The 13,342-nt window shown below is 41.4% G+C and overlaps 1 protein-coding gene across 2 annotated transcripts; it reads right to left on the bottom strand.

The window, feature by feature from the left end:
• Positions 1-14: 14 nt before the first annotated feature.
• On the bottom strand, positions 15-12,167 carry SPARCL1 (SPARC like 1). 2 transcript variants are annotated; one of them, XM_015861535.2, is made up of 11 exons: positions 11,924-12,167; positions 6,239-6,356; positions 6,061-6,114; positions 4,270-5,421; positions 3,622-3,688; positions 3,011-3,129; positions 2,304-2,424; positions 1,718-1,854; positions 1,059-1,207; positions 645-793; positions 15-470 (listed from the first exon to the last, which is right to left on the bottom strand). In XM_015861535.2, exons 2-11 carry the CDS (start codon positions 6,290-6,292, stop codon positions 442-444), a joined length of 2,031 nt encoding a protein of 676 aa, XP_015717021.1. In that variant the 5' UTR covers positions 6,293-6,356; positions 11,924-12,167; the 3' UTR covers positions 15-441. The 2 variants fall into 2 exon arrangements, with proteins under 2 accessions (XP_015717021.1, XP_032299874.1); XM_032443983.1 differs by lacking the exon at positions 6,061-6,114.
• Between the last annotated feature and the right edge of the window lie 1,175 nt (positions 12,168-13,342).

Below are 13,342 nucleotides of genomic sequence, written 5' to 3'. Positions count from 1 at the left end.
ACCAACGCAACAAAGAAACCAAAACAAGATCTGTTTATTTGACATTTCTATGCAGAGTGCTACTGACAGTAAACGACAGGAAAAGAAAACCTATTTCAAAGTAGTTTCTATTGGTGTATTATAAAATCCACATCCTATAATTCTACAGAAGGTTTTGTGAACAACTCAGTCATCAGGTTAGTCATCTTACTAAGAGATTATTGGTATGTGCAGAGGGAAACACTGTTTAGGTATGAGCTACTTAGAGCTCTTAAACACTACTGCTGTTAATGAATTTGTAACAATTAGGCACTTGTGTTATCCAAGAGCGACTTGTTCTGCCTCCAAGAATCTTATGCCAACTTATTCCTGAAAATTAACAGAGCTGTTAATTGCAGTCATAAATGGGCATTGCATGTTTGACAAGCTGTAGCGCTGCATGGGGATTCTGCTCAGGCGGGCTCAGAACAGGAGATTTTCATTTATGTCTTCTGCAACAGAGAAGGGAATGTTATTACCATTTGCCAAAGTGCTGTTTTTATGCAGTGTTGTTACTCAAAATGGTGTACAGAAATTCTAAGTTCTGTCTACCTATATTCTTGTACTCTGGAACTTTGTGGTGGTCATGCTTTGTACTGTGTGTTTTCCTGGTCTTCAAGGCTTACCTTCCTTAATCCCAAAGCAGTGGCACCACTCTTTCAAAGTGATAAGTTTGTCTTGGTCTCCATCACACTCCTGGAAGAAACGGGTTATGCAGTGTTCCATGGGAACGAGGGAGGCTCTCAAAGGAGCGAGCTCTGAATGAGTCAGTGATCTGAAAGGAGGAGAACACAAGTAGAGGTGTATTTCTGTGATGCTCTTTGCTTTCAGGCCTTTAAAACACAAGTCCCACCAAATGGCATGACTGAAGGCCCGCAGTCTGAATCTTATTCTCAGAGGTAAGTTTTGGAGGATCAGTGCTTGGTTGTATCACCTGAGGGAACAGTCCCTTATGCAGGGAATACTTAAGTGGTTTAAGATAGTAAAATGTTCTTAACTTGACCTACAAATCAGAACTTAACATAAGAAAGGGTTCTTACCTGTCAACTGGGTGCTGGTCAAGCTGATAAAATTGCCAGTGCACAGGATACACATACATGTGGTAGTTTTTCTCAAAGTCATGCAGGAGAAGCTCAACTGGGTGCTCACCAGAGACGAGACGCTTCTCATTCAGGTATATCTTTTTGACCTGAACACATCAGAGGAATAGATTCTTGTTTTGAGATGAAGACGTGACCTGAAGAGAGCTCTCCACCAAGGAGGCAATTTGGAGAAATTAATCTTTGATGAAATGCTACCAAGGAAATGATTTTTATTGTTTATGACTGTACCGCATAGAAAAACTTGTCTCAGATTTGCCAAGTGGATGTTGGTGGTTACTGTGTGAACTTCAGTAGTAACTGGAAAGGAAGTCTGACCCCATACGACTCAGTAAGCATCAGGCCCAGGTAAAAAAAGAAAGTGGCCTCAGACAGTTGGAGGCAAAGCTGACTTTGATATTAGTGTACCTTCAGTTCTGGGATAAGCAGCTCAGCTTTGGTGTATCAGATACTGTGTGATTCATACCTGTTAGTATGAGTTTTCATGGTAGGCCATGACCCTCTTGGTAGTTACAGGTGTAGTCTTTAAAATCGCTTGTTTCATCTGGTTTGTACTAACCATGTCGCTGCATCTTCCTATTTGAAAATGTATCGCTTACCTTATTCCTTTGCTTTTCGGTTAGAAATGCAGACGTATCCTGATCACGTTCATAATATTGCATTAGGATGTTTTTGAGCCAGTCTCTCATACGGAGAGGGAACTGATTCACTTCGTAATCAGTACAATGGGGTATGTCTGTGTCAAAACACAAAGCTTTTGTTAAGTCTCCATTCAAGCATTTCTGAGCCAAGTTAGGCTTGATTCTCACTAACAGACTTCCAGTTCAGCTTAAAGTTGATGGAGTTGGTAACATATGAAACTGGGAATGCATCTAGCAGGTTCAGTAATACACCTGCAGGTTGAGGGTTGGACCTAAAGGACTTTTACAACTGAGATGACATTATGATTCTGCATTTGGTGTCTAGATAGCTCTGTGAGGTTTTTTGTCGTTTTTTTTGTGCATGATGTTTTAATCTATGAAGTTAATGTATATACTGTATAGATATGAAAAAAATCTTCATGTGGTAAAGCACTGGACACAAGACAGTGCTAGGAGAAGATAGGGTTAGCAGCCAATTTTAAGCACAGGAGGGATGTATTTGGGATTCAGCCATTTAAGTTCTATATGGAAAAAGGAATCTTACGTTTGCAGGCACCCATATAGTCCAGGTGCAGCTGGCGTCCCATTTTTGTCCCTTCAAGTTGACATTTGGTGCCAAAGAGTTGGCACGTGCCATCGTAAGTCTTATTATCCGTGCCACAAACCTAAGGGAGTGAAAAACAAACATGCTCACCCCTCTGTCTATGTTCAGAAAAATTACCTGGTCAATAATGGAGGCCTTACAATAAAAGGTCTGCTGCAATACGATGTAGCAGTGGGAATACCCACAGAGACTGCATGTGATTGGATGTATTGAAAACTCTAGTCAGAATATGCTTACTTAAGGGTTAGGTGGCTGTACTTACACAGCTTTTTTCAAGACATCTGAATTTATTTTTGTGTGGTAGTAATACAGCGTCTGAGATGCTACTGTGTTATTACACCAGGTATGTACTAGTATTTGCTATGCCCTCTGAAAGCTTGAATGGATAAACTCTTGTTTTTAATGACAGGAAAAAGCAGTGTTCCCTGGGAGGCTAATGGAAGCAAGTCACATTGGCTATATAGATTTATACTATTCTCAAGTAATAGTATTGATTCTCTACTCAAATTGACAGTTACTGAGATGATCCAAGCCCATTTGCATGATCCTTAGGGTATAATTATCCTAAATAATGACAGGGGAATGTGGTATCTTGTAAGCGTTGTTGCTGGCTTTCCCACATGCTGTGCGCTGAATGTAATACTTACACGCTCATAATCTTTGGTGGAAGGGCAAGCAGCAGGATCTTGGCAAATACAGCTGGGTTTTCCTTGCTTGTCTGCTTGGCAGACTTTTCCTCTTTTGCAGTGGAAGTTTCTACAAAGATCTAGAAATAATATCAAGAAGGAGAGAGCGTAAGAATGGGATGAAAACAAGTGTTTCTGCCAAGTGCTACTCACATGGTCAAATAGAAACAAGTACTCACCAAGAAGTCGAGTGCTTTTTGCAAGTTTAAGACATCGCTGAATCATTCACTGAATAAAAGTCAAGTTTTAAGTGAACTTCTCTAAACAATTCCTTGCACTCACAGCTATAAGTTACAAAGGGGTGGTTTTAGTAGAAAATGATTCCCAGCTTGTAGTGCTGACACAAAGATGTGTGCAACAACTAAATATATTTTTCAGAAAACAGGAGTGAATCCAAGGACATGCAAAAAGAATTCTTCTCTGGAACGTATCTGGTGTATAATGATGCACCAGCGCAACTCAGTCATGTGAAATTACACTCTGCCTAAGGCAGAAAAGAAGTGCAGGCCAGCAGATTCCCAAGCCACAGTGAGTTAGCAGTGATGTGTGAGCTTGGCATAGGGTTTACTCACCCAGGAGAGCCTTCCCAGTGCTGTTCCTTGCACTTTCCTCATGATATGAACCTCCTGTGGTCTTAACCTGTGTAAGTCACAGAGACAGAAGCTGTGGTGAATCTTGGAAGGAAAAAACACTTGGAATTTTTTTTCCTCAGATACAAATATAGCAAACTGAGTCAGATTTTTATTTGCTTTGGAAAGAGGTTGCTATGTGAAATATGCAAGAGGGATAAGGCCTCTAACAGCATTAGGGTGCTGTCTTCTCTGGAGCAGCCAGAAGTTCAGTAAGACCTGGGCTCCTCATAGTCTGCAGTAAGTGACATGCAGCACGTGGTACCTTGAGGCTAACATAACCATTGCTTCAGTCCTTACTTGGGACATCAGTAAGCTCAAACTGCATCTCAGCAGTGCCTGGGGAGCTGCTTGTGGCTGGAGCACCCTATGGGATGTGAATTGTGCTCACTTCCTTTCTGGTCCTACTTCAGTGTTGTGCAGGAAATGTCACACAACAAACTGAGTGAATAATGTGTAAAAGAGATGAAACCTCCAAAATAACATTAATTTGTTTGACCTATTAGTCTCCAAAGTGTACTTTTGGCCACAAGGAACTTAAGTATGTTTTTTTTTTTCCCCTGTTCTAGTTACGTTTTAAAGAGAATTTACCTCATCCTCATGCTCCGTTGAATTCACGCTCTCAACAGAGCTACTTGTTCGCAGTTGTTGCTTGCTGCTGGAATTAGGGGGCTCATGGTGGTAATGATTGTCTTCAGAGTGAGTAACATCTTTAATTTTGTCACCTTTGTAATCCTGCATCTCCCTATAAACTCCACTGTCATCTCCAGCAGTTATTTCCTCTTTTTGCTTGTTAGTGATACTGTCCTGGTCATTGCTTTGCATTCTTTCCTCTTCCTCGTAGACTGCTTCCCTCCAGACATTGCCAAGATCTTCCTCACCATCATCACCACTATCATTATCATCCTCCTCAGCATTGCTGCCCTCCTTATCCTGCCTTTTCGTCACTGCTCTGTGTTTGCGCTGATTGACTACTTGAAAATGCTCTTTGCTTTCTTCACTTTGTCTTTTTTCACCTTGATCCTCATTATGATTTTTCTTTGAGAGAGGGAGTTTTCCTTCCTTGTAGAGCTTTTCCTGACTTTCCTCCTCCATGCTGAATTTCTCACCATGTCTCTTGGTTATACGTACTGGCAGACTGGAATCTCTCAAGAATTCACCAGATGGCCGGCTGTTTTCATTTTGCCATCTTCTGTATTGTCTTCCATGGCTTGTCCCACGGGCTCTGTGTTTCATATCCCTGTAATCAGTTTCTTCACCCCATTCCTCATCTTCTTCCTCCCCAGCTTCCTCTTCTTCACTTCCATTGTTGTTTTCATCTAGGCCAACTGTGTTTTTATTGTATTTCCATGTGTTGCGCTCACGAACCAGACCAAGAGCATCCACTGGACTTTCTCCTCTCAGAGCCCACTGGCCAGCCATGTTGCCGTGTTTCCTGTGCCTCCTGGGCTGGTGGTGCTCAGAGCTGTGCTGTTCCCTGCTGCTGCCAGAGTTGCTTTCCTGGTTATCAGAAGCCAACCCTGGATTACTGTGCAGAGTAAGGAAGTTAATGCTCCTCAGGCTGTTTTTTGTTTGATGCTCACCATCACCTTGTCCTTGTCTTCTGGCAGCCCAGGGCTCATCCTTCTGTGTATCCAGTACTGGTACCTCTGCTTTTATGGTCCTGTGGCCAGACAGCACATCACCTTTGTTTACAAACCCTGTGTTCTCTTCCTCTGGCATTTCAGAATGAGTATATTTATGCTGTGGGAGGGGGGAAAAAGCACCACCAAAGATTTAACAAATAGACTAACAAATAGGTGTTCACATCAAAGTTTCTGCTGGAAACTCCTAAAAGGAACAGTTACTTTCTTCTTTTTCATTACAGTGCACTATCTGGATTGGCATGAGATGCACCTAGAAAGCTGCACAGAGCTGGATATGATTAGTTATTTGAAAATGTTATTGGAAGGGAAGGTATTTTGTATTTCATTTCTATACAGCATTTTCTTAGATTTGGCTTTATGGAACATTTGTTGGTTTGGAGCCCAAGTCCTTTGTGTCTGATCTACAGGTGCTCATCAGAATAACACAATAAAGACTGGTTGGATTTACCTTGAATGCAAAACTGTGAGCTCTGTGCTTAGCCTACATAGATGGTGTTTTGCTGTTGAAGTCACCTGTCTCACTACCACCAGAGCTGCCTGTCTGGTTTGCCAGCCACTGTATAGCTTGCCAAGATGAGCTGTGTCTTTCTAATGCTCTGTGTTGCGTTGTGGCCAAAATTCTTACATGGCTGAGAATCTGTGTATGATTTTCTAACTAATGTGTATGAGGTAATGGCTTCTATGTGGTTGATATGAAATTGTAGGTTGCCTCTTATTGCTTAAAAAACAAGAGTACCTTCTCTGCAGTTTTCTGTCCATGGGCCCCAAATTGGTAGTTCAATGGATCGGTCTAGAAGAAACAGTTATATTAAAAACCTGTTTATAAATGATTTTGTTAGCCTGCGGAGCTATACAGGGTTTTCAAGGAAGTGGATAGTTCAAGTGTGTATAATAATAGCATGGTGAGTGCTTACTGGAGTGGTGAAAGCAGATCCTAGAAGACAAATCAGGAGCAATACAGTCTTCATGTTTTTCAGATCTTAAACAGGATGGTAGTTAATGGCTCAGTGGTAGGGTTTGAAGGTTTCCTTTCTGCAAGTAACATGAAATGAAACAAAGTTAGGGTGTAGGCACTGTGGTTTAGAAATTATTGATGGAAGCAGTGTAGTGGTTGCTGTAGGTTGAAAGTCAGTCTGAAAACCCAACATTTCTATGCAGTGCCCAGTTGTATGTAAATTCAGGATTTTGACCAATTTATCATGGGCACAAGCTGCTGGATTTCAAGGAGTGTTTGGACAGTGCTCTCAGACACAGGGTCTGAATATTGAGTGGTTCTGTGTGGAGCCAGGAGTTGGACTTGATGATCCTTAGGGGTTTCTTCCAACTCAAGGTATTCTTTGATTCCATGATCGAGAGGGCACTTTGGTTCTGCCCCTTTTACAGGACTTAGGCTGTGTGCTGTATCCACTAGCTATAGAACCTTCCTGCTTGGAAAGCTCCAAACCCAACTCTGCTGCACTGTAGCATGAGGCAGATGGCTGGGAGAGCATGCAGTGCAGTAGGAGTTTCTTCAGCTTGGGCTAATATTCTCAGGTGGGTGGAAGGCAAATTGTTTTCACCTGGCAAAAGTCACTGGCTTATTTTCTCACCTTAGCAGTACATATGCACTTGAATTTCATATGACTTTAGGTGTATCCTCAGGAAAACAAAAAATGAACAGATCGTATCGTTTCAGATTTTCCTTGATCTTACTCACTGTTTTGCTTTCATTCTGCTTTTTATTTTGTCCTATATTTTTCCCTGTGGTTGTGAGTAATCACTGGGATTTTCCTTTTGCTTCTGTGTCTGTTTGCATTCTACTGACTGTTTTTAATCTCTGGAAATTCTCTCCTTGCTGCTCTTTAAAATACTTTAAATTTCTACCTCAGGTGTTTCCATTTTCATTCCTTTCCATGTATCTTTACCAACACAAATGAAACACTTTGTTACCTGAAGCTCGTGGTCTCTTTTTTTACTGTTTGAGCTTTCTGGCATATGAGAACATTGGCAGTAGTTCAGTCAGTTGGGACAACTGTGTTCAAAAGCGTGAGACTCAGTGTGTGCTTTCAAAATGTCCTTGGTTGGGGGGAACACCAAAAGCACAAAAGGAGGATTCCAGGGAAGCCTGTATTTATGTGAGCTAAGAAACAACCAATCTGGCTGTTGCCATGAGTAGATCTGTTTGCATTATAGATATAGAGCCCTAATAACAGTATGCTGTGCTCTTGAAGACCTGGTAGGGAAGAAGTACTTCAATTGTAGTACTAGAAGGCAAGTAACCTTCCTCTGTCTTTGTTTCAAATCAGCAGTACAGCTCTGGGCACTGAGTTTCTCAGTTCTGAAATCCCATTACGTGTATTTGTTTTGGTAAAGTAGTTTGATAGCTATAAATGTATTATAAATTCATAATTACTGGCTCACTAGCTGGCTCCATTGCTTCTGCCTTTGTGCAAATAATGGAAAGCATGAAGTAAGTCTGAAGTTTATATAGTGAAATAGAAATTTGATGTGAATTTTTTTCTATTGCCAACCTACAGTGGCCCATGGGAAGCATTACTTTTTATTTATTGGGTAAGTCTTGACAGTCTTGAATTGACTATAGGAATATATCCTAGTTGGTTATCTTTTTTCTTGTCACAGTAGTCCAAAGGAGTTGCCAACATTTATAAAGCTGCTCCGATACAGGTTAGTCTGCCCCAAACACTAAGCAGCATCTCTAAGAATTAAGCTCCTTCTTGAACTATGATGTTTGTGCAAGTATTGCCCTTGTTAATCGTGTTATTTGACTTTCTGACAGGGCAACAAAACTTGTTTCTGAGCAGGAAGCATCTCCTCACACTGGTTTCAGAGCAAGGAGTTCTGATTGCACCTCATATTGGTCCTGACTGCTGAAATAGGTAATTTGTTGTCTTATGCTACCAGTTCCATAATGGCATTGATGCTGGGAGCTGTTTGCAATAGGTGGGTGGAAACTACCAGACTACTTCAAAAGCCACAGTAAAAAAAATATTTTTTCAGTGCTGACTGCACTCTTAAAGAAGAGGGAGCAGTGGGGAAAGCTGGGATTACTGTCATAAAAGCTGCAAAGTCAATAACCACAGCAGCTGCCTCAACAAAGGGAGAAAAAGTCTTTGTACAATGGACTGTGGCCCTTCCATCCTCCAGGGCTGAGAGGAGTGTTTCTCTTGGCATCACTTCAGTTTCGGTGAAGTGCCAGGGGATAACTGTGAAACATGCCAGGACCTTTTGCCAGAACCCAAGAGAACAGTTTTGTTTTGTCCAAGCAATCTGGGTGAAGGATTGGAGGTGGTGTACTGGAGCCAGAGGCAAGGGATGTGAAGTTTGAGCTTAGAGGGAGAAAAGCACCATGAACACTTCCTGCAGGCTCACTGTAAAGGTCTTGGCTTATGGCAATGGGATTTTTTTGCACTTCCTCATTTAGTCTTCTGGTGCTAGAAAAGATGAGTCTGGGCAAGTGCAAACGTAAAGCACAGTAACTAAGATGACAGTCATGGAAGAAGCTCAGCATTATCTAACGTCATATGAAGCAAGGATTTGCATTGCGACACTATTCTTTTCTTCTACCCTGAGATCTAAATGTGAAGACACTTTGTTCTTTCTCTCGTTTCCAAATCTGTTCCACAGAACTGTGCTTCTAAAAACAAGCCTTTGTGTCACTTCAGATGAGCAAAACCGTCGGTATTGCAGATGGAGCTATTCTGAAAGCAGCACGCCTCCACCTCAAGAAATGCAGTCACCGTGCTTTGCAATGAGATCTGTAGGGACACTTGATCAAAAGACAAACATAGAATTAATTCCTTGCATAGCAGGATCTTGTACCAAGAAATGGGGAATTTAACACCTGGCATATTGAGAAAGCAATACTAACTATCACTGACTTTTTCAGTCTTGGAAAGAAGAAATTTTTGCCTGAAACCTGGAGGGGGCAGAAGCTTTGACTCACTCACTCCTACAGTGAGTTCCCTGTAGGATGCATCCAGCTCAGTTTAAAATGGAAAAAAAAGTCTGTCTTGACAAATGGCAGCTATTTTGAGTAGACAACCCTAGAATGATGTTTTTCCAGAGAACAGCACAGAGCTGCTGTGTGGAGATGGAGCTTAGGATGCTCCTGTTGCTCGGATGCGGGTGCACTGAGTCATATTAAGCAGCTCCAATTTTTGTGGTTGCATCTCTTCTCTTGGGAAGCCCGAAAGTTATAACCACCAGTTCAAGTTCTACCTAGACTTCTGATCATGTCTTCTAGCCTCAGGTTGCAGAGATGTTTGTTTATGGCTTTACTTCACTCTTAGTGCTCCTGCAGTTACTGTTGTCTTTCCAGGCACAGGAGCAATGCATTATTGGTGATCAGTGATGACTGATGGGCTTGTCCCTGGCAAGAGGACTACACAGCGGCTATCACTCTTATCAAGTGTGGCAGCAGTCACTTGTAATGTGATCAATGACATGATTTTTTGTGTCTAGAGGCCTTCAGTTGATGATATCTGGCCTGCCAGTCTTGCCTGTTCTTAGTTATAACATTTTGAAGACCAGTTCCACTTCATCAACCAGGAATTTCACCAAGGCTCACTGTCTGTCATTGCTCACAGCATGAAGTATGCAGCTTAAATGGGGAGTGAGAGAAAACCATCTGCAAGAGTAGATGAGGTGGAAAGTGCAGCTTTTACTGTTTCCTTTGTGTTTTGTTTCTAAATGAGCCTTTTTGGTCAGCCATTGGCACAGCAAATCCAATGCAGCCATCATATTCTCAGAGCTTATGAAATGCCACCCAGAAATGATTAATTGGCAGAGACTGCAGCTGAAGGTGATGAATGCCTTGTGATAAACAAAAGCAAGCATGTAAACTGACCTAGTTTCAGCTCTGGCAGTGGGAGAAATCTTCTGCATAGTCCTTTGTCATTAGACCTAACTCTAAAAAAATGGAGGTGCCTTATCCGCCACTCTTAATGAGAGTGGCAGCTGTCCAGGATTTGGGAAAGAGAATGAGAAGATGTCAGGTTTGGAACTCAGTATCTCATTGTGTGCAGTGGACAGATACACAATGATTCTTTTCTCAAGAGGATGGGACTTAGGTGATGAGTTTTTTGAGTAAAACATGATAAGACACTGCGATTCTTTTCGTAATCATTTAAACAACAGAGGCTTCAGAACTGAGCTTTTGCTCACATACCTTGAAATACCTTGGTAAAATGGTGCAGTGTGAGGCTTTGAAGTCAGCCCATTGCCTGTTTCAGCAGGAAATGCAGATGCTGATGCCCACATCCTCACCAGTAAGTACTTCAGATATCTGGACCTCATAAGCAGGTGATAATCACAGCATTCATAATTGTGAGTTGATCAAGTTTTATGTATAAGCATCTAAGAGAAAGTTGTGAACTACAGTATGGAAAATAAGAATTGCACAAAGTCTTCCTGTTACCAAGATCTGCATTGATTTTCTTCAAGTGCATCTGGTAAAGCACAGTCTGTTTCTAAAGTTCTTATAGGAGAGAGTGTGTGTGTATGCATGCGTCCATGATCCATGTGTATAGCATATACACATGAAAGACAGTGTTGACTCTGTTCAGGTCCAACAAAGAGAGTGTGATTAGAAAGTAGATCCCAGAATAGGAAACTAATTCTACTCCTAGTGACAAGAATCAATCTCTTTGACACTACCTGTTCTTTAGCTTCAAAAGCCATCGGCTCGAAGTCCTTCATGGCTGCTCAGTTCAATAAAACAGTGTTATTTCAGGACACCCTAGGAATGGTTTTTAAACAATTCATTTGTGCTTAATATAAACTGTTAGATCTATTATACTCTCTTTCTACAAAATGAGGCATTTGATTTTATTTTGCCCAAAGTTCTGTTTTTTTTTTCTTCCATATCCCCCCCTCACCCCTGCCCCCATGTAGTTTAAGCCAAATTCAAGTTGACAAAGAGCTATTTTGATTAGATTTGAGAAGTACCTAAATGAGACCTGTTGAACAGCCAGGATGGTTTTATGTGTTTGATAAAAATTTGTCTGTTATCACACCCTGGAATCTGCATTTCCTTTGCAGATCCTATACGGATTGAAGGTTTGGGGTTTTTTTTGCCTGTTCTACCTGTTCTATAACCACCTTTGTGAAAGATTCCTCAAGACCAACCACATCTCCTGCCTCAGCTCTAACCCATGGGAAGGGACAAGGCTGTACCTTGTCTTTTGTATCCCTGTCTTTTGGAGGAGGTTCCTGAACTGATGCTGCAGGAGATGTGGCAGGTGTTGAGAAACCAGGTCACCCAGCAGCTCTCAAAGTAGATGACTGTATGTTTTCTGTTGGTCATCTCATAATGCTTTATTGTTCTGTGGGATCAGGAGGAAAATAATAGTCTCATTGGTAAGATAAAGGTCACCTTCTTCAACACAATAATTACACTGTGCTTTCTCTTCTAAGAAACTCTGCTCCAGGCATAAATGCTTGATATGATTTATCCGTAAAACATAAAACAACACTCTAAGACATTCAGTTTGTTGGAAAGAAAAACAAACAACCTTACAACACCAATGACAACAAAGACAATAGAGGATTACACAGAAGACATTTATGATTTTAACTCAAACATTAAGAAGAAACAGTACCATAGCAGTAGAAGAGGTGCTCCTACTTGGTTAGCCAGTGGTGCACTGGAAATCCGTGAGCCTTGCAAAATTTTCCTGTGGTATATTTTGGCATCGAGTGTGGAATCTTTCAGAAAGCGTGTTTTTCTGTGAGCTTCTGAGGAGGAAGGTCTGACTCTGGATCTCAGTGAAACAAAATGAAACACCGTCCTGGGCATCCACTGGATGAGGCGGAGGGATTGGGGGATGAATTAGTGAAATTCTGCTGAATTAATCGAATGAGAAAAACCATTCAGTGCTCACAGGCTCTGGGCCAGTGGGGCTCAGCCATAGTGTGGGAAGGGCATATTTAGCCTTTCAGGGGGAAGGGTGCCAAAGGGAATGGGTGCAGTAGTTTCTGTCACTCTGGTTGGCCCCAGAAGAGCTGAACAAGAGATCAGCTGGGGCAGTCACTTTGCCTGGCTGCAAGCAAGCAAAGCAAGGAGGATGCTGGTCCTTGCTAAGTTTTACAGTGCTGTTTCAATATGCTGTGCAAATTGCATGAAAGCCTGTGGAAAGAAAGAAAGAAAGAAAGAAAGAAAGAAAGAAAGAAAGAAAGAAAGATAGAAAGAAAGAAAGAAAGAAAGAAAGAAAGAAAGAAAGAAAGAAAGAAAGAAAGAAAGAAAGAAAGAAAGAAAGAAAGAGAAAGAAAAAGAAAGAAAAAGAGAAAAGCAAAGCTCTAAATTAAAAAACAAAAACAAATAATTTTACAGAATCGGTTGAAATCTTGGAGTGTTGCATAATTCTTGAGTTACCTGTGTTAGTGCTGTTGCCATGGCTGTGCCATCTCTTGGATAGTGATGGTGCTAGCAGAGGGAGCTGGTATATGTGTGAAAATCTGCAAGTTGTTCTGTTTTGGGTGGAAACAGCTACACTATGCACCTCACTTGCAAGAGATGCAGGAGTATGTTTATTGGTATAATATGATGTGGTGGTCTAACAAGTTTGGAGATGGATGGGTACACTTGATTATTTACTGCACAGAGAATAAGGTTCAACACCTTTGTGTCATGAGGCATGTAGAGGACCTTGTTGCTTTCTTAGCTCCTGAACCACAAGAGTACTGGATCCACTCCTACAGTGTACAAAAACTTAATTTCTGAATGGCCAACTATGGAACTTATTGGTAATAAATTAAAACAAGTGGGAGGAAAAAAGAACGATATCACTGCCAAGTCCACCTCCTGTAGTCCGTACAGAAAATAAAACTTTGACAAAATACCATGAGAAACTCTATAAGTCCCTCTCCCTTTTATCTCTGCTTCTCTGCCTGGAAACTGATTGATGCCTATTGGAGTTGAAATTCTGCTGTCCTGTCAGCTAGTCAGCGTCTGAAGGGAGAGGTGAGCTTTCAGAGCTCATGTTTTTTCCTTTTGTTATTCATTAATAAAAAGATGATCC

Source organism: Coturnix japonica, chromosome 4 (genome assembly GCF_001577835.2).
Source record: "Coturnix japonica isolate 7356 chromosome 4, Coturnix japonica 2.1, whole genome shotgun sequence".
NCBI lineage: Eukaryota > Metazoa > Chordata > Aves > Galliformes > Phasianidae > Coturnix > Coturnix japonica.
The sequence above is the reverse complement of the archived record's forward strand: the minus strand, read 5'-3'. Positions and strand labels throughout refer to the sequence as shown.